The following is a 23,695-nucleotide window of genomic DNA, read 5'->3' on the forward strand; positions in this document are numbered from 1 at the left end:
CTGAGCTTGTTCATTAATGTAAGGAAAAGTGTTAATTTGAGTACGAATATCCATCTTTAATATGGACGTGCCATGGAGATCGACGATGTAAAAAAATTTCTTTAGTAGTATATTTTAAATTTTAAAATTGTATGTCCATTATCATTTTGGCCTAGATCATGAATCTGTATAATTTTGGATTTAAGATGAATTTTAGAGACTGGATGCCCATGTACTTTGAGTCGGCTGGCTCGTAGAAAAAACCCACCCCAACCTTGTAAAGGGTATTTGAGGTATTATTTAACAACATGCTAAGGAGCTACTTGAGTGAAACCTTTCGTAATGACTTTATCAATAATTGGTTGATTTGATTACATTTAGGTGTGGTACCGATATGTAATAAGATGAGATAAAGTAGATTTAGATAGGGTGACATGTGGGATGTAGACCCAATACAATTCTTGTTATGAGGTGCGGTCAATTCGTGTTAGACTCAAAAAGCAATAGGTGAGTCTAAAAGGATATAGTTGTAAATAGTTAAAAAAGATTGGGGCATTTACCCTTTCACTAAGGGTATGGTTTTTAATAGAGTAGAATGGCAAAACATGGTTCGTGTAGTGAATCTCAATTAGTTGGAAAAAGGTTTAGGGGAGATGATGATAATTGATTTGATTGCATTTGATTTTAAGTTCAACAATAGTTATTAAAGGAACAATGAAAACTATTTGAATGTTAAAATGGAGAAATACTAAGGAACCCCTTTTTATTTGGCAAATGTCAATTGATATTATTGATAAAAGTTCAAAATGTACGTCAGAGAATTAAGACATCAGATACAACACTCGACTACTGTTCAGCAATTTGGCTCCCTATAACCATGTGTAAAGGAGATCCCCATCTCAATTGCAATATCCATGATCTGCCACCATAATGATCTTAAAGTCCAAGGTGGGGTGGCTTGGGTGTACAACTGCACCGTGATATTGAGAGCAGCACCTTCGACTACACTAAGTATACCAGCATGTCTCTAATACCAAAGACTTCCTTTTGAAAAGAAAGAACATGGTGGTCAAAGGACTTTTCATCATAATTACTCGTAATAGTAAGATAAAATTTCTCTCGACTTTGTGCAACGACATAGGCACTAACTTTTTGAGGTGATTATGACTTTTATGTACAAAATAATGGTACCATTGTCTACAATCTTTAATAATTGCCCTGTTGAAGAATCATATTGGAATAAAATATTACAGCCCTCACTATTAAAATAAGCAGATCCCTGTTTTGTTGCGAAATGTAGATGACATTCAAACAAAATGAAATAACCTGTTATCGGTGTCCGAACTAATGCAATAAGGAGCTCATTAGCATTGTATAGATTGTTATCTTTGTTCTATTATAAGAGCCAAAATAGGGTGCTACCAGAGCAAAGCAGAGCAGAGCAGTGCGAGGTGTATTCGGGTAAGAGAGTCAGTGCTAGATCCTCGAAACGCAGGTTGGGGACTATAGGTTCAGCAGACAAAGAGAAGTTTTTCCTTGAAACACGAGGAAGGTTGGTGCGGTTAGTGCTTAGGGTGAGACTTCCGAATCCATTTTTGTTCTATTATAACTAATATCTTAGTCCACTATCACGGTTGGTATGGCTCTTTGTTTTTTGGAATTTTGGGGAGTTACCATTCTCCTTATGCTATGTACATTGTACACTTGGTCTCTCGGGGGAAGAGTTATCATGGAGGAATTTTTGTTAAATTTTCTGTTTTGAAATTTTGCAATCCATCTACGAATAACCAGATGTAGTATACAATCACATTGAGAAATGCTAGAACAAAACAGCAAATCTATCTAAATGAGAGACCTCTATATTGACTGAATTATATGATATCCTTTAGGGAAAGGTTTATACAAGGTTGTAACTTTAAAATGTAGAATTAAGATGTTACATCAAAAATCCATCATAAAAGGTTCTTTGGATGTTGAAACACCTTTTAATTGATCATTTCAATCTCGAGATGTATGAATATGAAAAGAGAAATAGATTTTGAGTCTTAAAAATAATGTATCATGCAACACATTATCTAGACCATCCATTTTTTAGATTGGATTTTCAAGTGTTTATCAATCTACTTTTTTGAGTTTAAGATTTTATAATTAAAGATGAAATAGATTCTCAAGCCACTCTAAAAAATTGACCCCAAAATTATATTTATTATAAAATTTAGAGGTACGCTTGTTTAAGGTTGCAACCTTATACACCCTATCCTTTCTATATTGATCGATTAGGATTATTATATTATTGAGCGTAACAATGGGAATTCGTGCGACCTTCTAAGCAATGGTTAACAAACACTTTTAGGTGCAATACTTTTTGCGTCTCTCTCATGTCTCAAAATTTGCTGAATGCACTGAAGTTTCATACAGTGCTTTAACATCACCCTAGCCATCAAAGGACAGGAAAGGACAACTAGGATGAAGCTACTGAAGTTTCCAACAGTGCTCTGACATCATCCCAGCCTTCAGATAGCTAAAAAGGACGACCAGGGTGTGTTGTGTTGTCTGTCATAAAATGAATCCCCTTTTATACCCCTGTTGATCAAGTCTCAACAGATTGAATGTCAACACAACCATAGATCTCCTTTCATACAAACTCTCTCTCTCTCTCTCTCTCTCTCTCTCTCTTATAGTTGCAATTCCATGGACTCCTCTCTGTAGTAAGGGCCTAAATTAGTAGAAACAAACCAACCTGGGAAAGAGTGGGTTTATGTACAGTAGTGGGTTAGATGAGTCCATCTCATTTAGAATCTAATTTAAAAATTTGTGAGCCACCTTTATGGTAATTCAGTTACATATAATCTATCTGATCATTTCCTCGAGTATCAACATCAAACACGACCAAAAAAATATTAAATCAAGAGAAAATAAATAATAATGCAATTTACCTTTGGTATAAGGTTAAAATCACCTTAACCATAAGATGTGAAATCAAATGCCTGAAGGGTATACTATTATTGAAGGTTTCAAAATCCTAAAAAAAAAAAGTTCCCAAACATCATGAGCCGGATCTCACATGTGAGAGCTATCAAAAATTGTAACCTATGTGCCAAAGATAACCGGTCTTATTAACATAGAAGCCCTTTAATCAACACAAAGTTTTGCAAACAATTCGTTAGAAGGATCCAACATCCATCAATGAAAACTTCAAAAGCAAACTTGGGATTGGCTATTCAAAAACGATAATAATATATATATAATAATCAGGAACACTATATATTCATGATAACAAAAAACTAAATGCCCAATAAGATTAAATTCCACTCAAAATCTCCTCACATTATCCCAAAAGAACAGATAAGATTTCAGATAAGTTCACGACAAAGCAACTAGTGGAACAAGGAGATCAATAGTAGCTACCAGCCCGCCTCGGAGCCGGATCAGGCTGAATCGGCTCACCAGTGAAGGGATCAAACTTGTAAGGTGTACCTGTGAAAGGGTCAAACTTCACCTGAGGTTGGCGCTCCGTGCCCGAACCAGTACGAGTTTCTCTCTCCAGGCCCAAACTGCGACCTTCGATATCATAACCCAACCCGATTCGAGTTCCTCTCTCATAACCTGGACCGATGCGAGTGTCTCTCTCAAAACCGGTACCGGCGCGAGATTCTCTCTCAAAATCAGTACCAGCATGAGATTCTCTCTCAAAACCAGTACCGGCACGAGGTTCTCTCTCAAAACCAGAACCCATGCGTGGCTCTCTCTCTAAACCCGAGAGAAAGCTAGTCTCTCTCTCTAAACTTGATCCAAGGTGAGCATCTCTCTCTAAACCAGGGCCAAAGTGAGGTTCTCTCTCCGCAACTTTGCCAAAGCGAGAATCTCGTTCAATGCTTAAGCCACCATAGCCCCCAGAGGATTTTTGTGCAGCTCGGTATGATGAGAGAGAAACTGGGTCACCATTGGTGCTAAGTCTTGCCCTCGGCTTTGGGAGCTCATCTGACAGAGGCGAAGTGTAGGAGGGATAGAGAGATGGTCGTGGGATGTAGCTGTCGAACCTGAAAATTTAGGTTAAAATGGAGAGATCACATCCAGTCCTCTAATTCCAAGGCCTTGTTATCAATGTTTGCATAAAGATATTCTAAACCATTTTCATATTCTCAAGAAAACCACAAAGGCAGAAGAGACTTTAGGAACAGAAAAAGCGCCTTTTGACAATTTGACAATCAAGAGCGCACAGAATGCTCTAGCACACAAGGAACGACAAATCTAAAAATGAGTCATGTACAGAGCCTCCAGAACCCCACAGAGAGAGCGAGAGATCATCTCGAGGAAATAGGTTTAGAGAGAACAAAAAAAATTTGGGAAGAGAAGGAGATATTATAATGATGAAAATAAGAAACTGAAAGAGACGGTGAAACAGACTCGTTCTCTCAAAGCAAATAATTCAATAGAAAAATTATACCAAGTCTCAAGTCGGCCTAACATTGATCAAGCCTACATCAACTCTCAATAAAAAGCACACTGAATACTCTAGCAGACAAGTGATTACAAATCTAAAAATGTGTCATGTTCAGAGCCTCCAGAACCAAAGAGAGAGAGAGAGAGAGAGAGAGAGAGAGAGAGAGAGAGAGAGAGAGAGAGAGAGAGAGAGAAAGATCATCTTGAGGAAGAAGGTTTAAAGAAAAAATTACCGTTGGGAAGAGAAAGGTGGTATTATGATGGTGGAAAATAAGAAACCAAGAGACGCGGTGAAACAGACTGTTCTCTCAAAGCAAATAATCAATAGAAAAATTTCATCAAGTATCAGGTCATCGTAACCTTGATCAAGCCCACATCAACTCTCATGCCTGCTAACTATACTTGAGATATGTCATTTATAATAATTATTTTTGGGCTAAGTAGTTGCTTACTGGAATAAAAACCTACTTGTTATGATACTAACCTAGAAGAAGCAGCATGCAAAGCAAGAGAGTCTGGGGAGCGAGCGCGACCAACACGGACTGAACCAGAATCTCTTTCCACTGATCTTCCCCTCGATAACTGCAGGGGCCTCCTATTCAACCCAGGTCTCTCATCCTCATGCTGCACTTAACAAGTATTGTTAAGGTAATGCATAAAATAGAAAGCCCATTGACTACATACATACAGGAAAAACTTCATCTAATGTTCTGTCCTTAAACTGTAGAAAGAAGGCATGCCTCAGAAATGCATCGAAAAAGGTTGTTTTGATGGTGAAAAAAACCTCTAATTGATCATCATCTTGACATCGAGATGTACGGATGTGGGGAAAAAAATATTTCCACCAAGAATGGTACATCTTGTAATACCTTATCTAGATCGTCCATTCTAAGTATTTTCGTATGTTCGTAGATCTGCTCAACCTATACCATTTTTTGAGTTTTAAATTTCATAATTAGATGTGAAGTAGTTTTCCAGGTCGTCATTGAAGTTTCCAACACCAAAATTACATCTTTTGATGAGCTTGGAGGTGCACCTAAATTGGATTGTTTAAGGTTGACACCTTATACAAACCACACCCATGCCTACATACACATATAATTTATGGAAAACACTTACAAACGCTCCTTAGCGAATTTCTAAGGTATTTTGCTCATAGCATGTCACCATCCAAAGTCTACCATATAGTCACAGTTGTCTGATAGTGTTTGAATTTAATAATTTTTCTACAAATAAAATTCTGATGAAATTTAGAGAGTGTGCTCTTCTAACCAACTCGCACCTAAATAAAATATTTACAACTACTTCTCACAAGCAAACATGATAAAACTACCTGAAATATTTATAGGAGTTGTTTGGTCATTTTTATTATTTGGATTATTTTTTACATTTTATTTAGGCACGACTCAGTAAGGCACACACCCCTACAAAATTTCAGATTAATCTGATTTTGTAGAAAAATTATTAAAAATAAAAAATTATCAAACGATCATATGACTGTCCGATGGACTTTGGATGGTGATAAGCGAAACACTAATAAAAATTCGCTCAAGTGTTCATGCACACACTGAGGGAAAACCTAACAATAGCTCCATAACCATTTCCGACAGCAATATATATATATATAGAGAGAGAGTGTGCCTTAATTGACCCATAAAACTGTCCAATCTTGATTGGATGGTGAGGGTCACCTCCCAACTGTCCAATCTTGATTGGATGGTGAGGGTGTGCCTTAACTGACCCATAAAACTCTCGAATAGCCTCCAATTCTATGTAAATAATATTTGATTTGGAGCTTCATTGAAGCTTCCTTGATCACCATTCAACAAAATGGACAGTTAGATCTCATACAGGGGCGATTGTGGGTTTGGAGCACTTTGCAAGCTTCAAATCAAGATTTTTATGGATGAACTAAATTAGAGTGGAGAAGGCTACTCGGGAACATTTTTGGGTCCTTCAAATATGTAAAAAATGATTTTTCAGGTTGAGGGAAGAACCAAATGGGTGTGCCCCTGGGGAAGTATACCTATTAGTGGTCCCCAAACATGCTCTCTCATGTTTAACGAAGCTTGGATGCCAATAAATAAATAAATGGCAATTATGGGATATAAGGAGCGTTGAAATGGCATACCCCTGAAATTAACCCTGAAAGGTATGCTCCTTTGCCAGGCCTATCTGCATTTTGCATGAACTGAAACACGTGTGATCCACACAATTAATAATTGGGAAGAAAACTTGGTCATGCATTGAGACCAAAACAACAAAAGAGAGGAAAACATGGAAATTAAATTAGAGGAAGAATAGAAAATGATAAAGAACAACAGAAAAGAGGCAGATTTAAAAGTAAAATGACAGATTGAAAACAACAAAAACTGGAGAGGGGTAGTACATACAAAGATAAAGCCCTAAGCACAACAAAAAAAAATGGAAGTGAAAGAACATCAAGAACAGTGTAAAGCCAACCTGATCAAGTACAGAGACAGCTACCACCTCAGAAAGTTCACCAAGACTAGTAATGCACCCTATGTCTAGCTGCCAGAGATAACCCAGTCAGAGAAGTGTAAGGCGCCCAAAAAACCTCAAGGTTCAGAATCAACTAAGTAGCTCATTACAATGAATCACAAAACAATAGGTACTTTCCAAAAAAGTAATTGACCAGATAAAGAGGTATAGAACTCAGAAGCAACAAGAAGAAACAAATACTCACATCATATCTAGTGGCAATACCCAAGCGAAAAATTCGAAGTAGGCGCTCTGTAACTGCAGGTGGCAATGAAAGAACAGCGGCCTCATAAGGATCAGCAGCAACAGGAACCTGCCCCAGTTCAGAAAGTAAATAACAAATTAACATGAATGAAAAGTTCCCAACAGTGCAAAACATGACAAACGCTAGGGTGGCCATGGCATGTTCAGCTAATTTATCCAATGATTTATGGTTAGTATGAAGCCAACAACTCCAGCTTCTTTGTCCCATGATAACATATATTTGTTTACCCATCAGCTGACTTGTGACATGAGAAAATCAGATGTTTACTCATCATCTACGTTGTAAAAATATTTTCCCTCCCCACCCCAATGGATGGGTCCATCAACATAACTGTATTATTCTCTAGTTAAGATTAGCCAGCTTTTATTAACATTAAATATCCCAGACATAATTGCAGATAGTAACATAACAACATGCACTTTATATTGTATTTTCTCTTGAAGTGGAAAAGCATATTTGATATCACTAACGTGTTAAGATAAGTGTTCTAGCACATGCATGACATGTTGGTGCTGTATGGGCAGAAGTAAGGAGATAGACAACAACGCATAGAAAGCAAACCTCTGATCCCTTTGTGAGCCGAGGTGCTTTTGATTTAGAATTATCTGAATATCTATACGATGGAGAGTCCCTAGAGGATTTGAATCTGCCTTCACTCCTATGAGATATTTTTTCTTGAGATTCATCACGAGTCCGCTTCCTATCTCTGTTATCTGGCCTTGCCACTGACACCTTTATTAAGAAAGTTTTACAAATCATGATGATACATTAGAATTCCCAAGAAACCAGTGGCATCATAAAATCCAACTGAAATCAGATATCATGACAGAAAAATTCTTTCAAGAGAAAAATGAATATAAAAATAGAATATCATACTCTAATCTATATGGTTTTTAAAATATTGAGGTTGGGATCAGACCTCCAATGAGAACTTTGTCCCTTTCTCTGGTCCTTCAACAGTCTTTCCATCCAATTCGTTGATTGCATTGTCGAGGTCCTATACCATAAAATCAGAGATGAAGAGTTGAGGAGGAGGAGGAGGGAGGGGGAAGGAAGAAAGAAGAAGAAGAAATCAATCAAAGTCAGATATGAAGAGTTGAGGAGGAGGAGGAGGAGGAGGAGGGAGGGTGAAGGAAGAAAGAAGAAGAAGAAATCAATAAAAATGCAAATAGAAAAGCACAACACTAATGTAATCCATGCATGGAAACAACTTGCCACCAAAAACCAATTGTATAATCATGTATTATTCTGTTCAGATCTACCAATCTCTCATTCAAAGGAATAAATCCATAGTGAGCATGTAACATGCACAATAATTCATATGAGATATGAACCAAAAATGCCGTCTCTAGTAATAAGAAAAATCCCAACGAATTCATGGAAGAATAACTGAATAAGAGAAATGCTGGATAACCAGCTTTTTCACTGTTCAATAACACGTCAAAGGTCAAACATGCATAATTTGGCTGAGCGAAAACACATGCAATTTCAATCTTTAAGTGCTCAACATTTAAATGAGCAGAGATTAAGAATCCAATATAAAGGGGGAAAAAATTTAAAAAGATTAAGAATCCAATATAAAGGGGGAAAAAATTTAAAGTATGTCCTAAAAAAAGATCACTCCACAAAGAAAAATATATAAAAGGGTAAAAACGGAACAAGGGGAATCTTTAATTATTAGTTTAAAATCTAACTATGAAAAGAAACAACTTAATGATACATTAAGCTTATTGATTTCAATCCCATTATCTGAATGACATTGCAGTTTTATTATGCTAGACAAGGAAGCTTAAACTTTCTCTTGACCCTTCCCATGCCCGGGTAAAGGAGCTGGGTTGTGTTAGGTAGAGGCAGCCAACATAAAATTTTGCCCAAACTTATCATGAATCCTAAAAGTGCAACTGGAATTTTAAGTGTCTGCCAAATACCAATGAAGCTGAAAGGCAAGTTCTATAGTACCACTATGAGACTAGCTTTGCTCCATGGAGGGGAATGTTAGGCAGACAAGAAAACAATATACTCATAGAATGAGTGCAGCGGAGATGAGGATGTTGAGATGGATGAGTGACAAGACAAAAAGGGATAGAATTCGAAATGAATCCATTCGAAAGAAAATATGAGTAGAATGAGCATCTTTTGAATGCTCCAAATTCAAATTTCAAAACTTTATTATTCTTTTTACATGTCGATTTTACTTGAAATTTTGAATGCTTGTGCACCTTAATAAGGCACACATACAGGAAATATTAAAAGAGTAATTCAAACAGTAACAATGACCAAAATACCCCTACAAATATTTCACGGTATTTTGGTCATTTTTGCTTTGATAATTGATTTTTTTTTTTGTCTGTGTTAGGGAGAGATGCACACATACCCTAAAATATCAGATTAATCTGATTCATAGAAAAAAAAACTAAAAATCACACAATCCCAACTGTCCAATGATAGTTTTGAAATTCAACTTTTGGAATCCGTCACAATTATACTCGATGCCCTCTACCCATTTGATAAAAGAGGAAAGGAGCACTGTAATTTTCATTAATATAGAGGCCATATATTGCCTAATATTTTGGAGTAGAAGTTTCTAAAAGCGCCATTAGGAAATATGGGACATTTATGCTAACATCCCTTATAATTAGCGATATTTAAGAAAAGTCCCCCCATATTTTACATTTTATGACCATGTCTCTTTTTCACGTTTCTTATATTTTTGCAAAAAATCCCCGATTTGGAACTATTTGTTCCAAATCACTCATTGTAACGAATCTTAAGTGGTCCAAAGCTATGGGTTCCAAACAGCTCATTGTAAGGAATCAAAGCAGTCCAGAAGTCTTACTTCTCAATTGCTCATTGTAAGGAACCAAAGTGTTCCAAAACTATTAGTTTGTAACCACTTTGATTCTTTACAAAGATGGAAGGCTAGATCAAAGCGGTCTGGAACTATCAGTTTCAAATCGCTCACTAGAACTCTAGTGATCGGTTCGGTTAATAGTTTTGAACCGAGGTATTGTGGCAAAACTAAAAAAAAGAACATAGTGGTTAAAATGTGAATTGTGAAATAGCAGGTGTTTTTTTAATAACACTAATTATAAGGTGATAACAACCCTCCCCTCCACCAAAAAAAAAAGAAAAGGAGTGGGAGAAGAGCGAATATCACTATGGAAGACTATATATATCACTATGGAAGACTATATAGAAGTCAAATACATTGTTCTCAATGAGTCAATTAGTGATAACTCCTTATGCTGCCCATCTCAAATTGTTAACTATCACACTTATCCTACATGACAAAGTGAGATGAAGATCAATTTGTGGACAATCATTGGTTATAGAGCTCCATGTAGGAAAGAGGCTCCCAGTTCTTTGGAAAGTATTTGTCTACCAACAGTTCTCATGGGAATATTTTGCCAATCCAAACCTGAGGTTAAAATATCTTTGTTTCCGGAGGTAAAGCATCTGGAAGACGGTCTAAGATCCTCTCTATAGTGTACCAATACTGGGAAATTAAAAACTGGCACCAGGCATATCTTTGTAAGTAGGGACTGCTTATTGATTTTCTTTTCTATCAGACAGGCGAGATTGCTTCAATCAGTCTCTTCTGCAATCAAACTAGTATGAAATCTCTTCAGGCCATTGATCGCAGCCAATATTTCATTTTCTGCTGGCTAATAATTTAGCTCAAATTTTTAAATATGCTACTAGTATATCCACATGTGCTTACTCCTTTTCATCCTTTTTTAACAGAACGACAGCCCACAAATAATTGTTAGCATTAGCAGCTAATTCAAACGGTCCTTCGTTTGCAGGTTTTAAAGGAGGTAAATATTGGACCATTTGTTTTAGTTTCTGAGCTTCCTATGTGGCCCATTTGGAGGGCTGGTTACTTTAAGCCCCCTTATCTCATTCACTTCAGTGAGTTCAAAGCTGCCAGTGTTGCCAAAAGAGAACCCTTTGCTTTCTTCACAATGAAAGAATACAAGTCCATTTTAGAAGAATTAGAAGATGAATCATCGAATATGAGGTTTTCACTTTCCGAAAATTTATTCATTTGACAAAAAGGAAAAGATGAATGTAATTTTCATTAATATAAGGGCAATCTATTGTCCAAAATTTTGGAGTAGAGGTTATAAATTCACCACTAGGATGGTGCATTCTAGAATAACCATAATGTATGTATGTATGTATGTATGCAACAAGATGAGTATGATTGGTTGAGAAATCGAACCATATATGTATGTATATGAATATATATATATATATATATATATATACATGCCTATGGGTGAGATGCTATAGGGTTCTCACCCATAGAGCCATGGCCGTCCGTTTTTTTAGGGCGGCGAGGATTTTTCGATTGCCATAAACATAGCATGTCCCTGACGATCAAAATCTGCGGAAACCGCCATGGACCACGTGCCGTCCGTTGCGGCTCCGTTCAATAAACCGCCACAGACATAGCAAGTCCGTGACAGTGGCGAACACTATTCATTTTCGCCTATAGGTGTTTTTCAGCTTTTTCCGTGTGTGTGTGTGTGTGTGCGCGCGCGCGCGCGATGAGGAGTATGATTGATGTATGTATGTATATGTAAATATATGATTGGGAAATCAAACCAAACAAAGTTATAGGCAGGAACTCACAAGTACGCTACCTCTTCTATATGTTTAGGTAAATAACAAAAATATTTATCGTAAAATAAATGAAAGTTCAATACATAATGGGTGTGGTTTCTATAAGGTTGCAACCTTAAATAATCCAATTAAGGCGCACCTTGAAATTTTATCATAATATGTAATTTTGGTATAAAAAATTCTTAGGATTATCTGAAAATCTATTTTTATATCTAATTATAAAATTTTAAACTCCAAAAATGGTTAAAATCAAGTAGATCTATAAACATATGAAAATATTGAAAATGGACGGTCTAGATAATGTGATGCAAGATGCACTATTTCTGGGATTCAAAATCTTTTCTTTTTATCATATTCATACATCTCGATGTCGAGATGATCAATTAGAGGGTTTTTAATATTAAAACAACATTTTCCGATGGATTTTTAGGTGCATCTTTATTTCCACATTTTAAGGTTGCAACTTTTTCCATACATAATTTAATATGCAGTGCCTTTGAGAGAGAGAGATGGTGTAGGAGGAAATATCAAAAAGGAAACTTCCAAGTACATTATAGATATCTTGAGGGAGTAGCAGCTGAGAACAGATTCTAATAATTGAGCTTTTATTCACTTAAGCGTGCTCGTATTTGATAAAATCAGTATAGATACAGGCAGTTAGAGCCAAAACCTTACCGACAACCTCGTGAACAAGCCAAAACGTTGTTTATGAGTTGAAACTGTCCAACATCAGTTCCTAAAACCCATTTGGCAGAAATAAATACCTATAATAGGTAAAACTCATCGTATACATGACAGCCCTCAAAAGATTCACAGCAGGTTTTAAAAAAATTCCAGGCAGCTTCTCCTAGTAGATATCAAATTGCACCTTTAATTACCCATGGATATAAATGCCATGTCCTGTTATATAAGTCGCCAATTTCGACGTTTTCAAATTTTGTAAACTAGGTACCAAGGGCTATATATTTGTAGATTAGATGCCTAAGTAGGATTTATATTCAATATTTGTAGAGTAGATGCATAAGCAGGTAACAGCAAATAGAATTGACAGGTGTTTCCTTTCCTTTCACTTTTCGTTTTATAATTCATGTGTAACATAATTAACAGTGAAAGACATGTAACTAGTAACTACCCATGGAACCATGCTCAGCAAAATTACACCCCTCTCACTAAAAAGATGCAACAGAAAGAATGTATCTAGTTATGTTATGTCAATTGCTCTTGTTGGATCAAACTCCACTTAATTGAAATATTTTCCAAAAGCCAAGCAAAGTCCTTAAATATCGATGTCAACAAAAAAGCATATATTTTTTTGAGCAAGTAACGATGATCACATCAAACTTTCAACAAACACTACTGGAACTTTAGAGAGAGGCACAATGAATGCTAATGTCAACTTACAGAGCGTTTAGCAAAGTGAACAAATCCCACAGGCACACCACTCTTTCGAGATACAGCAACTCTTACCAACTAACATGAACAAATATAGTAATAATAAGGATCACTTGAGGAAATGAACACACCCAAAGCCATTGAATCCATGATAATGAACTTACAATGAAGCACAGCATACATTACCTTCCCAAATGGATTAAACAACCTTTCTAGATGCTCCTCATTGATGTTGTTGGGGAGGTTTGCAACAAATGCAATCTTTACCTGATATTTTAAGGAAAATGGAATAATGGAGAATGAACATAAGTTAACATAAGTAGCTATACTCCAATGACAAAGATAATCGAGCAAATTGCAACAACCTTGGCCAGTTCTTCTGGATCAACATCAGTTTCCCTATCGGCCCAATCAACACTAGGGTGCCATTTACCTCCAAGGAGAAAATCTGGCTGGTTTCCCACTCGATGCGCACGTGCTGCAGCCTGTGATTGAATTTTAGGACTGGATCAAATACGTAGGTCCTAGGGTGGCATTATTGGTATGTACGGAATTGATAAACACTCCTCAAATTTAAGAGAAGATGTGATCAAGGCTGCATGAACTGGTAACAGGAGAAAGGCATGGAAAGGAATGATCGCTGATAGGATAGATTAAAGATATGACCACCAGTTTGGCAAATGATTGAAAAAAATAATAATCTTTGACCACCAGATTTCATGGTCAATCAATGGCCGGTAACAACACAAACTTGAATAACCTCCAGAAAACCCACAAGATAAGATTGGCTGTTGTCTAACAGCCACCCCACCCATCGCCTCATTTCATAACATCCATTGGACTCTAAGATGAGAGCACAGGCAATGGCCAGCATATCTCAATGAGCATGAAATATCAATTCAGATTGTACAATGGAACACGGTAAAAGCAAATATATTTCACCAATTTTCTGCATAAAGTAGATGATAAGTATGACTTTTTAGATGTTAATTGCACTGATCAAAAGGAATTTGGCGCCAGAGTATCTCAAAAGAGTAAAGTTAAAGATCTATTAGAAGGACAAGTACAGGGCAACAGAAAAATAGACAGTTGACCTGGTAACATCTGAGTGTGGAATGGGAATTGCTACTGCTTAACACCACCAACTGACCATAAATAATAAGTAAAGCCCAACAATAGACACCAATGTCTCAAGTTTAAGGACAGACCAGGAGACAAATTGCAGCCACATGTCATTTTTCTTTTATTGAACAAATTAATATAATAAACAAAGTAAGAATGCAAGATGATAAGGTTATGAACAAAATAAGAGAACAATCAGCACTAGAGTGCCATAAAACTTCACCAATTTCATTGCACTCCGAAGAAAGGGCAGCCTCTTGTTTGGAAGATAGAAGCAACTGTATGAGATTGCAACATAACGCGTATACAGATAGATGTGTACGAAAATAATGATGCAAAGTGGATCTCTCAATGCAAAAACCGAGTGAGAAGAAAAGAATTCTAGCTAAAAACGTTCAGAGGATGGAAAACAACATTGTCGCCATGTGGTATTGAACTTTATGGTAGTCAGTCATTGCATCAGACACTGGTTTCCCACAGCAGGGAATGCCAATGAACTGTATTCGATTACTGATAGTATGGAAAGAGGCCATGAATGACAATATCTAAATGAACAGCCTAGCATCCACCCTCTCGTAAATGCATACTCAGATCAGATGCAAGAGAAGACCTATCTGAGAGGACCCCAGCCTTGTAACTGAGAATCCTGTCAGCAGAGCTTTAGGCTTGTAATGCGTTATCATTCAAATCTATTTCAGCATCATATGCCGAATTTTCAGCCAAAACTTGGCCATAATTTTAACAAAGGCATGAATCCTTTATAAAACAAAGTAGACACAAACATGAACAGAAAATTTCAATATTTAATTGTAATATACATGGAAATTAGAGATTCCAGATTTGACACATCAATGCCCAGTGATCACTCGTGGATATTTTCTTCCCACAAGTACCAATCGTGCCGAATTTAAGAGAGAATTGGGTTTGTCTGGTTGGCGTCAACATGTGATTGAATATTCCAGAACTCATTCTTCAAAACTCATTTGTATGGGTCACAAGGGGATGCTAATGACTCAAAACAGATATAATTCCAGGGAGAAGTATGATCTCACCAGAGGATGTCATCATGAATAGTGAGTACTTATCCTGCAGTCCCACACCCAAACATTACAAAGAGTTATGTGCTGTGATGACCAGAAGTAACCAGCACTATTACATGACCCAGGCATCTGTGAACTCTATGCATAAATTTCCCAAGTCCCTAGAAGCTCCTCACGGGTAATAAGTTCTTAACATTTTTGAAATAATGGATGATAGCAATAGACCAATTCAATGCAAAGAACCTAACCCCACCATCCAAGTATATAAACAGGCTGGTTCAACAGGTTGCACGCAATTCATATCATAACCCAGCTCTGAATGGGATTACCATACATGATACAGTTATAGTCAAAACAACCTCTTGAGCTAGGTTGGTGAAGGTTTAGAACAAGGGTAGTAATGTAAAATACCAGCATACACTTAGGAATGTTCTCAAAAAAATAGATGAAGAAATAAAGCAATTATTTAGGCCAAGGAACAGATTCATAAGGATAAATGAAAGCTGATTCACCGATTAAAATAAAAGGTCAAGGATTGGCAACTAATTCCCACTTCATATAATAAATTTAGATAGTCAACTACTTAGAACCTTTCACAAAAGCTTAGAAATAAATAATAAATCAAAACCCACAGGATCAACTGGATAAAATAAATCAGACACAGCTTAGAAACAGCATGCCACAATCTGCTACAGAAACTAAACCACTATAAGTATTGCCAAAGAGTGCCACAAATTTGGTAATGATGGGGAGATTGAAGATCAGAATCATAGAGAATCTCGGCCATGGAATTTCTCAAGAAGTCACCCCGTAACTCATTCTAACCAATAGATGGCAGCCTAAATGCATAATACCCATAAGGGAACCGAATAAGTTAAAAATATGATCATTGATGGCATAGTCCAGGTTAAGGGGCGTACAGATACACAGAGACCCAGGATTAGCATGTAATCTAAGCTTGGAAGTGGCACTTACCAGGAGCCAATTTCAGGTGTCAAACAAAATGGACTAAATTTCTCATCAATAAACATGGTACATTGTCTTCCACATATCATAGCTAACAGATTCCATAAGCCAGTAATAGGTGGGGCAACTTACAGTCTCATTAGAAAATGTCAAAATCTCACCCCCGTAATTGCATGTGCCATTCTTACAGGTTCCGTTAAAAAAAAGGAGCTTGACTGCCAAATTTATTCTCACTAGAACAAGAGCTCAACACACAGCAGAAGATCCATTTTCTAAGTCAGTAATGGGCGTGAGGATCCATAGGCACTCATCTATCACCATCCGTGTCTCATTTTTGGTGAAAATTTCAATGATTCAAATCATTGATCTAAACACCTCAATATATTCCAGAGCCAATAGTTCAGAGGTAAACAGAAATGCAAGTACCAGACTTTTGATTCCATGCTCACATCTCTAACTCCCTCAAAAGATTGAGAAGCAAAATAGGCCAACAATTAAATGGATTGGTGTTAGAATTCCAATCAGGTTTCTTGTTCACGTATGAACTTTGGCACAATAAACAAGAGATGATGAAACTGTACAGTACCACACCAAATGGAGAAGCCACTACGTCATTTTGATGGGCCATTCATACTTCCACATATTCAGAACCATGGAAAGGCCAATGTCCAACCTTCCTACTTAAAAGTATTGGGAGTTGATCCTGCTCGCGAAGTGATGAGCACATGGTTCCAAGTCCAAAGTACAAACCACAAACAGCATATGTGATAAGCAAGGAAAGTAAGCATGACACTAAATTTCACCAATTTCTAAGAATAGAAGACTGAATTTCAGGTAGAAGAATTATGTTAAATTAAGGTACAATGGATGGCAAACACCAAAACAACCATGGAACCACGATCATTGTAATCAAAGCCATGAAAAGAAAACCTTCTGTTTAGAGGGAGAGTAGCTATACAAAATAGAGTATTCAGGAGTCTGGAAGAATAACCATATGTAATAGCTATGAGCTGGAGTTCTTTTCTTATCTCGAAATCTTACAGGAAGTTGGGAACTGATTCAAGATAGACTTAACAGCAATTTTCCTCAAGTGTAAATATCTAGTGAACAGGTAAATACAGTTCTTAGAAAATGACATACGAAAAGTAAGGAAGTACAAATGAAAGATGATTTCACAAAATAAAGAATGATTCCCTTATCTAAAAGAATTCGTATTAACAATGAATTGCCACAGTTGCAAATGACCACGATTTAGCATTCACATGACTAAGATATGACGTTGGGAACTTTGCAATTGAGGTGAATAACTTGGAAATAAAGGAGCACTTGAGGCAGCAATTAGCACGTCGAACGTATGTTTCTGTGACAGCCAATAAACCAAATCAAAAGGGTATGCCAGAATCAGTAATATCTCAAACTAATAAGGTATATGCACATTACATACAACCAGAAGTTCTAGATCAAAGATCCAAGGACAGAAATCACAAAATTATGGTAGAAGAAGTGCCATCTGTGTGCCAGAATGTTTCATTGAATATAGATCGCATAAGTAAAGTGGAGGAGCAACAACTGAGAACTCACTGCATGAGAGGGAAATCGCACAAATGCGAATCCCCGGTTCTGGCGCCTTCTGTCAGAAGAACCCGTACTGCTAGGAGGCATTGCCAGATCAATCGCTACAACATCCTCAAAAACCTACAATCAGAAAATTCATTCTGAACAAAGAGCCACCAGAATAACAACACAAAGAATGGAAATTTTATATTAGGCATTTTACCTCACGAATCATTTTATCTAATTCCTCGAAGCCCCATTCTGAAACAGAGAGATGAAAACAACACTTAAGAATTTTTAGATTAATATAGTAACATTACAAAATACTTGGACCTCGATATATTTATTTTGTGATAGAGAGAGGGAGGGAGAGTGGGAGGGAAGAGGAGAGGAGAGACAGAGAGAGAGAGAGAGAGACCAACCTTTGCGAAGGTTACCCAAAAACAAGGAATCCTGATCTGATGATGGAGCAACACCAATTCTCTTCCCTAGTAGCTGTAGTGTGGGGACCATTCCAATTGGTAAGTGAAACAAGATATTTCAAACTGGCAGAAAGCCCAAACTACTATGTACTATTAAACCCTTTGTTAAAATTTGTGTAGTTTTCAAGACCACAGATATGTCAAACAGAAGCCCTTACACAAAATGAAATTTGTAAGAGAAAAGAGAGAGCTGTCTGAACACTGTTATTAAAGGAAAGAAACCATTGTCTTGCCTCGACAGGGCTCACCCAAGGCATCAAATTAGGGGTCCAACTCAATTGAAACCAAGCATGGCTCTCCAATCACCGAATTGTGAAGAGAATAAGTAAGATTTCTCCATTTCCAGGATTCATTCTCTCTTGTTCTGCAATTGTGATGACCTTGACATATGTTCCAGAAAATCCCATCAATTTTGGATCTCCAATCGCAGGATGTGTGACTAACGAGTATATACTTTATGTTTACTACCCAAAAGGAAAATAGATAGTTTCTATTTTTTTACAATTGTTGCTTTTATTCTTCAACTATTTTTGAACATTGACATACACAACAGAAATGAACTGCCTCCTCCTCTATTAAAAGTAATGAAATCAGGGTAAAAGTAGCAGCAGATGACAGGGCCAGACATTCCAAAAATTCTATGCAAATAAACTAGCTAATAGAACAATATCACTCTAGTTCATATGCATAGTAGACAAATCCAAAGATGAATTTCATTTTTCTAAAATAGATAGGGCAACTTAAATAAGGAAATGCAATTTTTTTTTTTTCGCCCTGACATGTTAACAAGGTAGAAATGGAACCATTGATGTGACATTGTTGCTCTGCCAGTATGACCATGCAGGCCAAGGGCCCATTCCTATAAAGAAACATAACTCAAAGCCACAAAAACTGGAACATGCGCATTTGATCTCAAATAAGGCCAGGAACTAAAAAGACAACAAGTACAAACAAAAATGCTTTACACTATACAGGATTCAGAATTCCCACTTACCAGAGTCTGGTCTTTTTCCTTTTGGGCCCTCAAAGCAGCTTGTTTGGTAGTGTACCTTACAAAGCAGAAACCCTGTAAAGAAAAGGCAAATACTATAACTGGTTGCAAGGGTCACTGATGAAAATGAAAAGAAGGATAAACAATAAACCCCACACATATGCACATGCATGCACGTCAATTCACACACCCACAAAAAAGGAAAAAAAGAAAGAAACGAATACAATGATTAATTGAATAGTGCACAAGGATCAATAGATTCAAAACCTTTGGGATGCCACTCTTATCCTTCATCAGACGAATCTCTGCAATTTCTCCAAATGCAGAGAAAACCTGTAAACACAACAAAATTATCAGTGTAATACATCATAACAAGGACCTTAATAGTAAAAAAAAACCATCTTCAATTTCAAAGCAATACTCATGGATTAATAACACATAATCCTCTGTAAAACCACACAGATGATACCTATTAAAAAAAAAAAAAAACCAAACAGATGATAAACAAAAAAAAACTCAAACCCTACAAATGACACTATCAATAATCTATCACTGGGATCATGATATTGGCTAACTGGGATCATTGTGGTCATACTTCTCTATTGTATTTCCTCTTGTCTAGTTGTGGTCATGTTCATGTGCCAATATTGAGTATGGCATACCTAGTTTGGATTTGATAGTTGGAGGCTAATAAACCATGGACTTGTTTTTTTTTTTTTTTACTTTTTTCACTAAATTTTCGATGATTTGAAGTTTTTAATGCATTTCAAAATTCAAGCATATATATTTGCATGGCAAAAGTAAGATAGAAATTAGAAAACATATAAATACAAAATCAACACAAATGTATACATATAAGTGCTTCTGAACAACACATATATGCAAGTTTTCACCTCAGGGCGCCTGGGCGTTGGGCGACAGGTAGGCCGCCTAGCATTTTTTAAAACTCTAGGGCGAGTTCTAGGGCCGCTTGCCCCACCCATATTAAGGAGGGAAAAAATATAAAAATAGAAAAATAATGTCAAAATTTTGAAAAACACCACCATATTAGTTTTTTGGATGATTTTGATAGTTTTTAAGGTGATTTATGAACTTTCATATTTTTTCCCTTTTTAAAAATTTTCAGATTTATTTTTTTATCTGAATCAAAATTTTCAATAATCCATCCCTTATAGAGTTTTTGTATACCTCTAATGATTTCTAGTATATCTTTTATGTTTTTTTCTTAATTTTTAGCTTTTTTATTTTTCTATGTTTTTTCTTTTGTGTGTGTGACTGTGTTTTTTCGGTTGGGGGAGGGGGGGGATGGGGGTTTGGATTGTGCGGGACTCAGCTGAGTCCACTTGGGTCGGCTAAGGCGCCAAGTCCCCTGGCCATGCCGAATTTCTGAACACTAGTTTGGACTGAGTCGAGTCTATGACAGATTCGATCAACTCTGTTAGACCTGACTTAGCCTAGGGAACCTAGCAAGTGCCAACCCGAGTGCTTGTCTTTTTACATCGGTTGAATCTGTTGTCACACTATTGTTAGCCATTTTAACTATAAAAGAAAAATTGAGAGTAAATTAACCAATATGTTTAGAACATAAAGGGTAGAAACCAAACCTCCTTAATTATTTTCTCAGTTACACTACGAGGCATGCCTCCAATAAAAATCTCGGAACCCTTCACTCGACGATCTGTTCAATCCGCAAAACCAATTTTCGGGAATTATCAATGTCGAAAACTTGCATGTAGGGTTAAAGGATAAGGTACTTTCAATCATTTAGTATCTTATACTCTAAGTTATGACTTATAACATAACAAATAAGATCAAATGAAAACTAGGAAATGAAGCATTTTCAAGCTTATAAGAGAAAGAAAAAACCAGAGAAAGAGTGAGGAATTACCATGTTCATGCCCAGAATGATCTGGTAAACGATTTCTCTGCAATTAAACGTTAGAAATAATATTACATTCACCTTAGAAAGTTGAAGAAAATAGATCAAAGTCTTAAAAAACAAATTAATTTAAAAAAGCCAGCTAAACTAAGCCACCAAGCAATAGCATCTTAAGGTATTAAACAATGAAGCAAGACGATAACTCCTATATATCTAACATAAAACGCATATGTGTGTATGTTGACACGGGCTAGAAACCCTAAAAATTATTCATGGAAACAAAGGTTCAACCTCCAACTAAAACCAGATTTAAATTGCGGGAAAATTCGGTCTACACTCTAGACATCAGCTTAACAATGGGTAATGAAAATGAAAATGAAAAAAGGAATCTTAATAAGCGAAAACACTAAGAAAATTTGGTAGATAGCTACAGAGAGACGGAGAAATGGGAAAAAGAAACATGAAGCGCAGAGAAAGGAAGTTTGGGGAAGAGAGAGAATTGAGGACGAGGCAAAACAAGCTTAAAAAAAGGAATTGAATTGAGGATGGAGATTGAATTTACACACCTGAGCCATTGCAGAGCTTGAGTGAAGTAAGCGCGCTTCAGAGGAAATAACACCCTAATTAAGATTCTCACTACACAGTGCTGGTTCTACAAATCAGGATGATCAAGGAACCCAGGAAATTTAAGAGAGAGAGGACGCGGAAAGAAATTGACTTTTCGTGGAAATTTGCGCTGCGCGGGAGGAATGTAGAGAGAGAAAGCGAACGTGTGGTCGGGAACTGTGGAGAGAGATTGTCCGAAAACTCAAACAGAGAGAGAGGAAAACGCAGAGACGGGGAAAAGTAGAGAGAGAGAGAGAGGGGAAAACGTAGAGAGAGAGAAAGGGAAAAGTAGAGAGAGAGAGAGGGGAAAACGTAGAGAGAGAGAGGGGGAAAAGTAGAGAGAGAAAGGGGAGAACGTAGAGAGAGAGAGGGAAATATAGTGAGAGAAGAAAGAGGAAAATGCATAGTGACGAGGAATAATACGTTTGGACACCTTTTCTATGAGTCCTTGTAGAAATAAGTTCTCTCTCAATAATCTATTTTTGAGATCGATATTTTACCTAATTTTTAAATGGGTGTTGTTTGTATAGAGCCGAGGTTCTAAACAATCAAAGTAAATCGTATCTTTAAATAGTATCGAGAAATTCAGTTTTAATATTAAAAATCTGATCTGTGTGATAGCCTTAAATATATTTTTGATTTTAGTTATAAAATTTAAAATTTTAAAAATAGCGTAAATCCAGCAGATCTATGAAAATTTAAAAACCTTGAAAATTGACGTCCAAAAATACATTATAAGATGCACTATTCCAAAATTTGAAATCCATTTTTTTCTCATGTCCATGCATCTTGATGTCGAGATGATCAATTTGAGGATATTTGGGCATCAAAACAACCGTTTCTAGTGAAATTTTTGAGGTGGGCTCTAATTTGATTGTTTAGAGCCTCGGCTCTATATAAACTTTTTTCTTTTTAAATACATGTGGTGGATTATGAATATGAAAAAATAAAAAAAATTAAAAATAATACTTCTATTGAGAAAGAATTTGAACCGTTAATTTCAATTATTTTTAGATTGACCGCAAATGTAGAAATACGGCTCCCCATGAAACAATTTTCCATATCTTTTGCGAAAATTCACTCCTTTTACAATTGCTTAGTCCCATGATGTCATTTCATTTCTAAACAGTGTAGTAACAAACCCTATCGCAAAAAATTTAGATAGAAAAACTATTTTAAATTTTAAGTTTTAGAGAGAAAAAATATATTAAAATTTTAGAGAGACAAACTATATCAAATTTTAGCAAGAGAAACTATCTCAAAGTTTTGAGTGAGGGGGAGATAGAGACTATCACAAGTTTTGAGTTTTAGAGAGACAATATATTAAAAATTAAATAAAAAACACTATATCAAATATTATTACCAAACAATAGACATGGAAATGATGGTAAGGAATGAATGAAATTTATATTGTACATCAAAACAAAATATTTGAAGAATCTATGATAAGAATATTCATAGAACCTTTTGAATTTCAAATATCTAAATTCTTAATTTTGTATAAATTTATATTATATATCCAAACAAAAGATTTGAAAAATCTATGATAAGAATTCTTAATATTAAAAATCCGTAGATTTTTTTGAATTTCAAATACCTAAAATTCTTGATTTCCTCTTGTCCACACGGCCCTCAAAAGAAAATGGGGTTCTTTATTTAACTCTCTAGATTTTATGCTCGCGCGAGATTATACCTCTGCCTGCGCTCCACTCCGTGCGAGATTACACTGTTTGTTTGCGCTCCACTCTGAATTATTGATAAAACTTTTAGTAAAGGGAAAAGTTTATATAGAGCCGAGGCTCCAGTCAATCTAATTAGAGCCGACCTCAAAATTTTCACTAGAAG

At 36.3% G+C, this 23,695-nt stretch overlaps 1 protein-coding gene across 11 annotated transcripts; it reads right to left on the reverse strand.

Annotated features, from left to right (window-relative positions):
* Positions 1-3,192: 3,192 nt before the first annotated feature.
* Positions 3,193-22,058, reverse strand: LOC18427986 (uncharacterized). 11 transcript variants are annotated; one of them, XM_006837026.4, is made up of 18 exons: positions 21,811-22,058; positions 21,254-21,290; positions 20,970-21,043; positions 19,633-19,698; positions 19,369-19,440; positions 18,315-18,387; positions 18,116-18,153; positions 17,920-18,033; positions 13,576-13,695; positions 13,397-13,477; positions 13,220-13,288; positions 8,109-8,186; positions 7,751-7,921; positions 7,130-7,237; positions 6,886-6,954; positions 6,554-6,613; positions 4,907-5,046; positions 3,193-4,019 (listed from the first exon to the last, which is right to left on the reverse strand). In XM_006837026.4, the coding sequence occupies exons 1-18, from the start codon at positions 21,817-21,819 to the stop codon at positions 3,374-3,376; spliced, it is 2,025 nt and encodes a 674-aa protein (XP_006837089.2). In that variant the 5' UTR covers positions 21,820-22,058; the 3' UTR covers positions 3,193-3,373. The 11 variants fall into 11 exon arrangements, with proteins under 11 accessions (XP_006837089.2, XP_020519154.2, XP_011621096.2 ...); XM_020663495.2 differs by lacking the exon at positions 20,970-21,043; XM_011622794.3 differs by lacking the exon at positions 13,576-13,695.
* Between the last annotated feature and the right edge of the window lie 1,637 nt (positions 22,059-23,695).

This window comes from Amborella trichopoda, chromosome 10 (assembly GCF_054954075.1).
Source record: "Amborella trichopoda isolate Santa Cruz 75 chromosome 10, AtrichopodaSantaCruz75HAP2 v2.0, whole genome shotgun sequence".
NCBI classification, from domain to species: Eukaryota; Viridiplantae; Streptophyta; class Magnoliopsida; order Amborellales; family Amborellaceae; genus Amborella; species Amborella trichopoda.

What these genes read in the sequence shown, in the direction of transcription:
- LOC18427986 (XM_006837026.4), bottom strand. An exon ending in AGGAAAAAGACCAGACTCTG is followed by an intron (nt 18,388 to 19,368) that starts GTAAGTGGGAAT and finishes CCCACACTACAG; the next exon opens with CTACTAGGGAAGAGAATTGG. An exon ending in TAGATAAAATGATTCGTGAG is followed by an intron (nt 18,034 to 18,115) that starts GTAAAATGCCTA and finishes TTCTGATTGTAG; the next exon opens with GTTTTTGAGGATGTTGTAGC.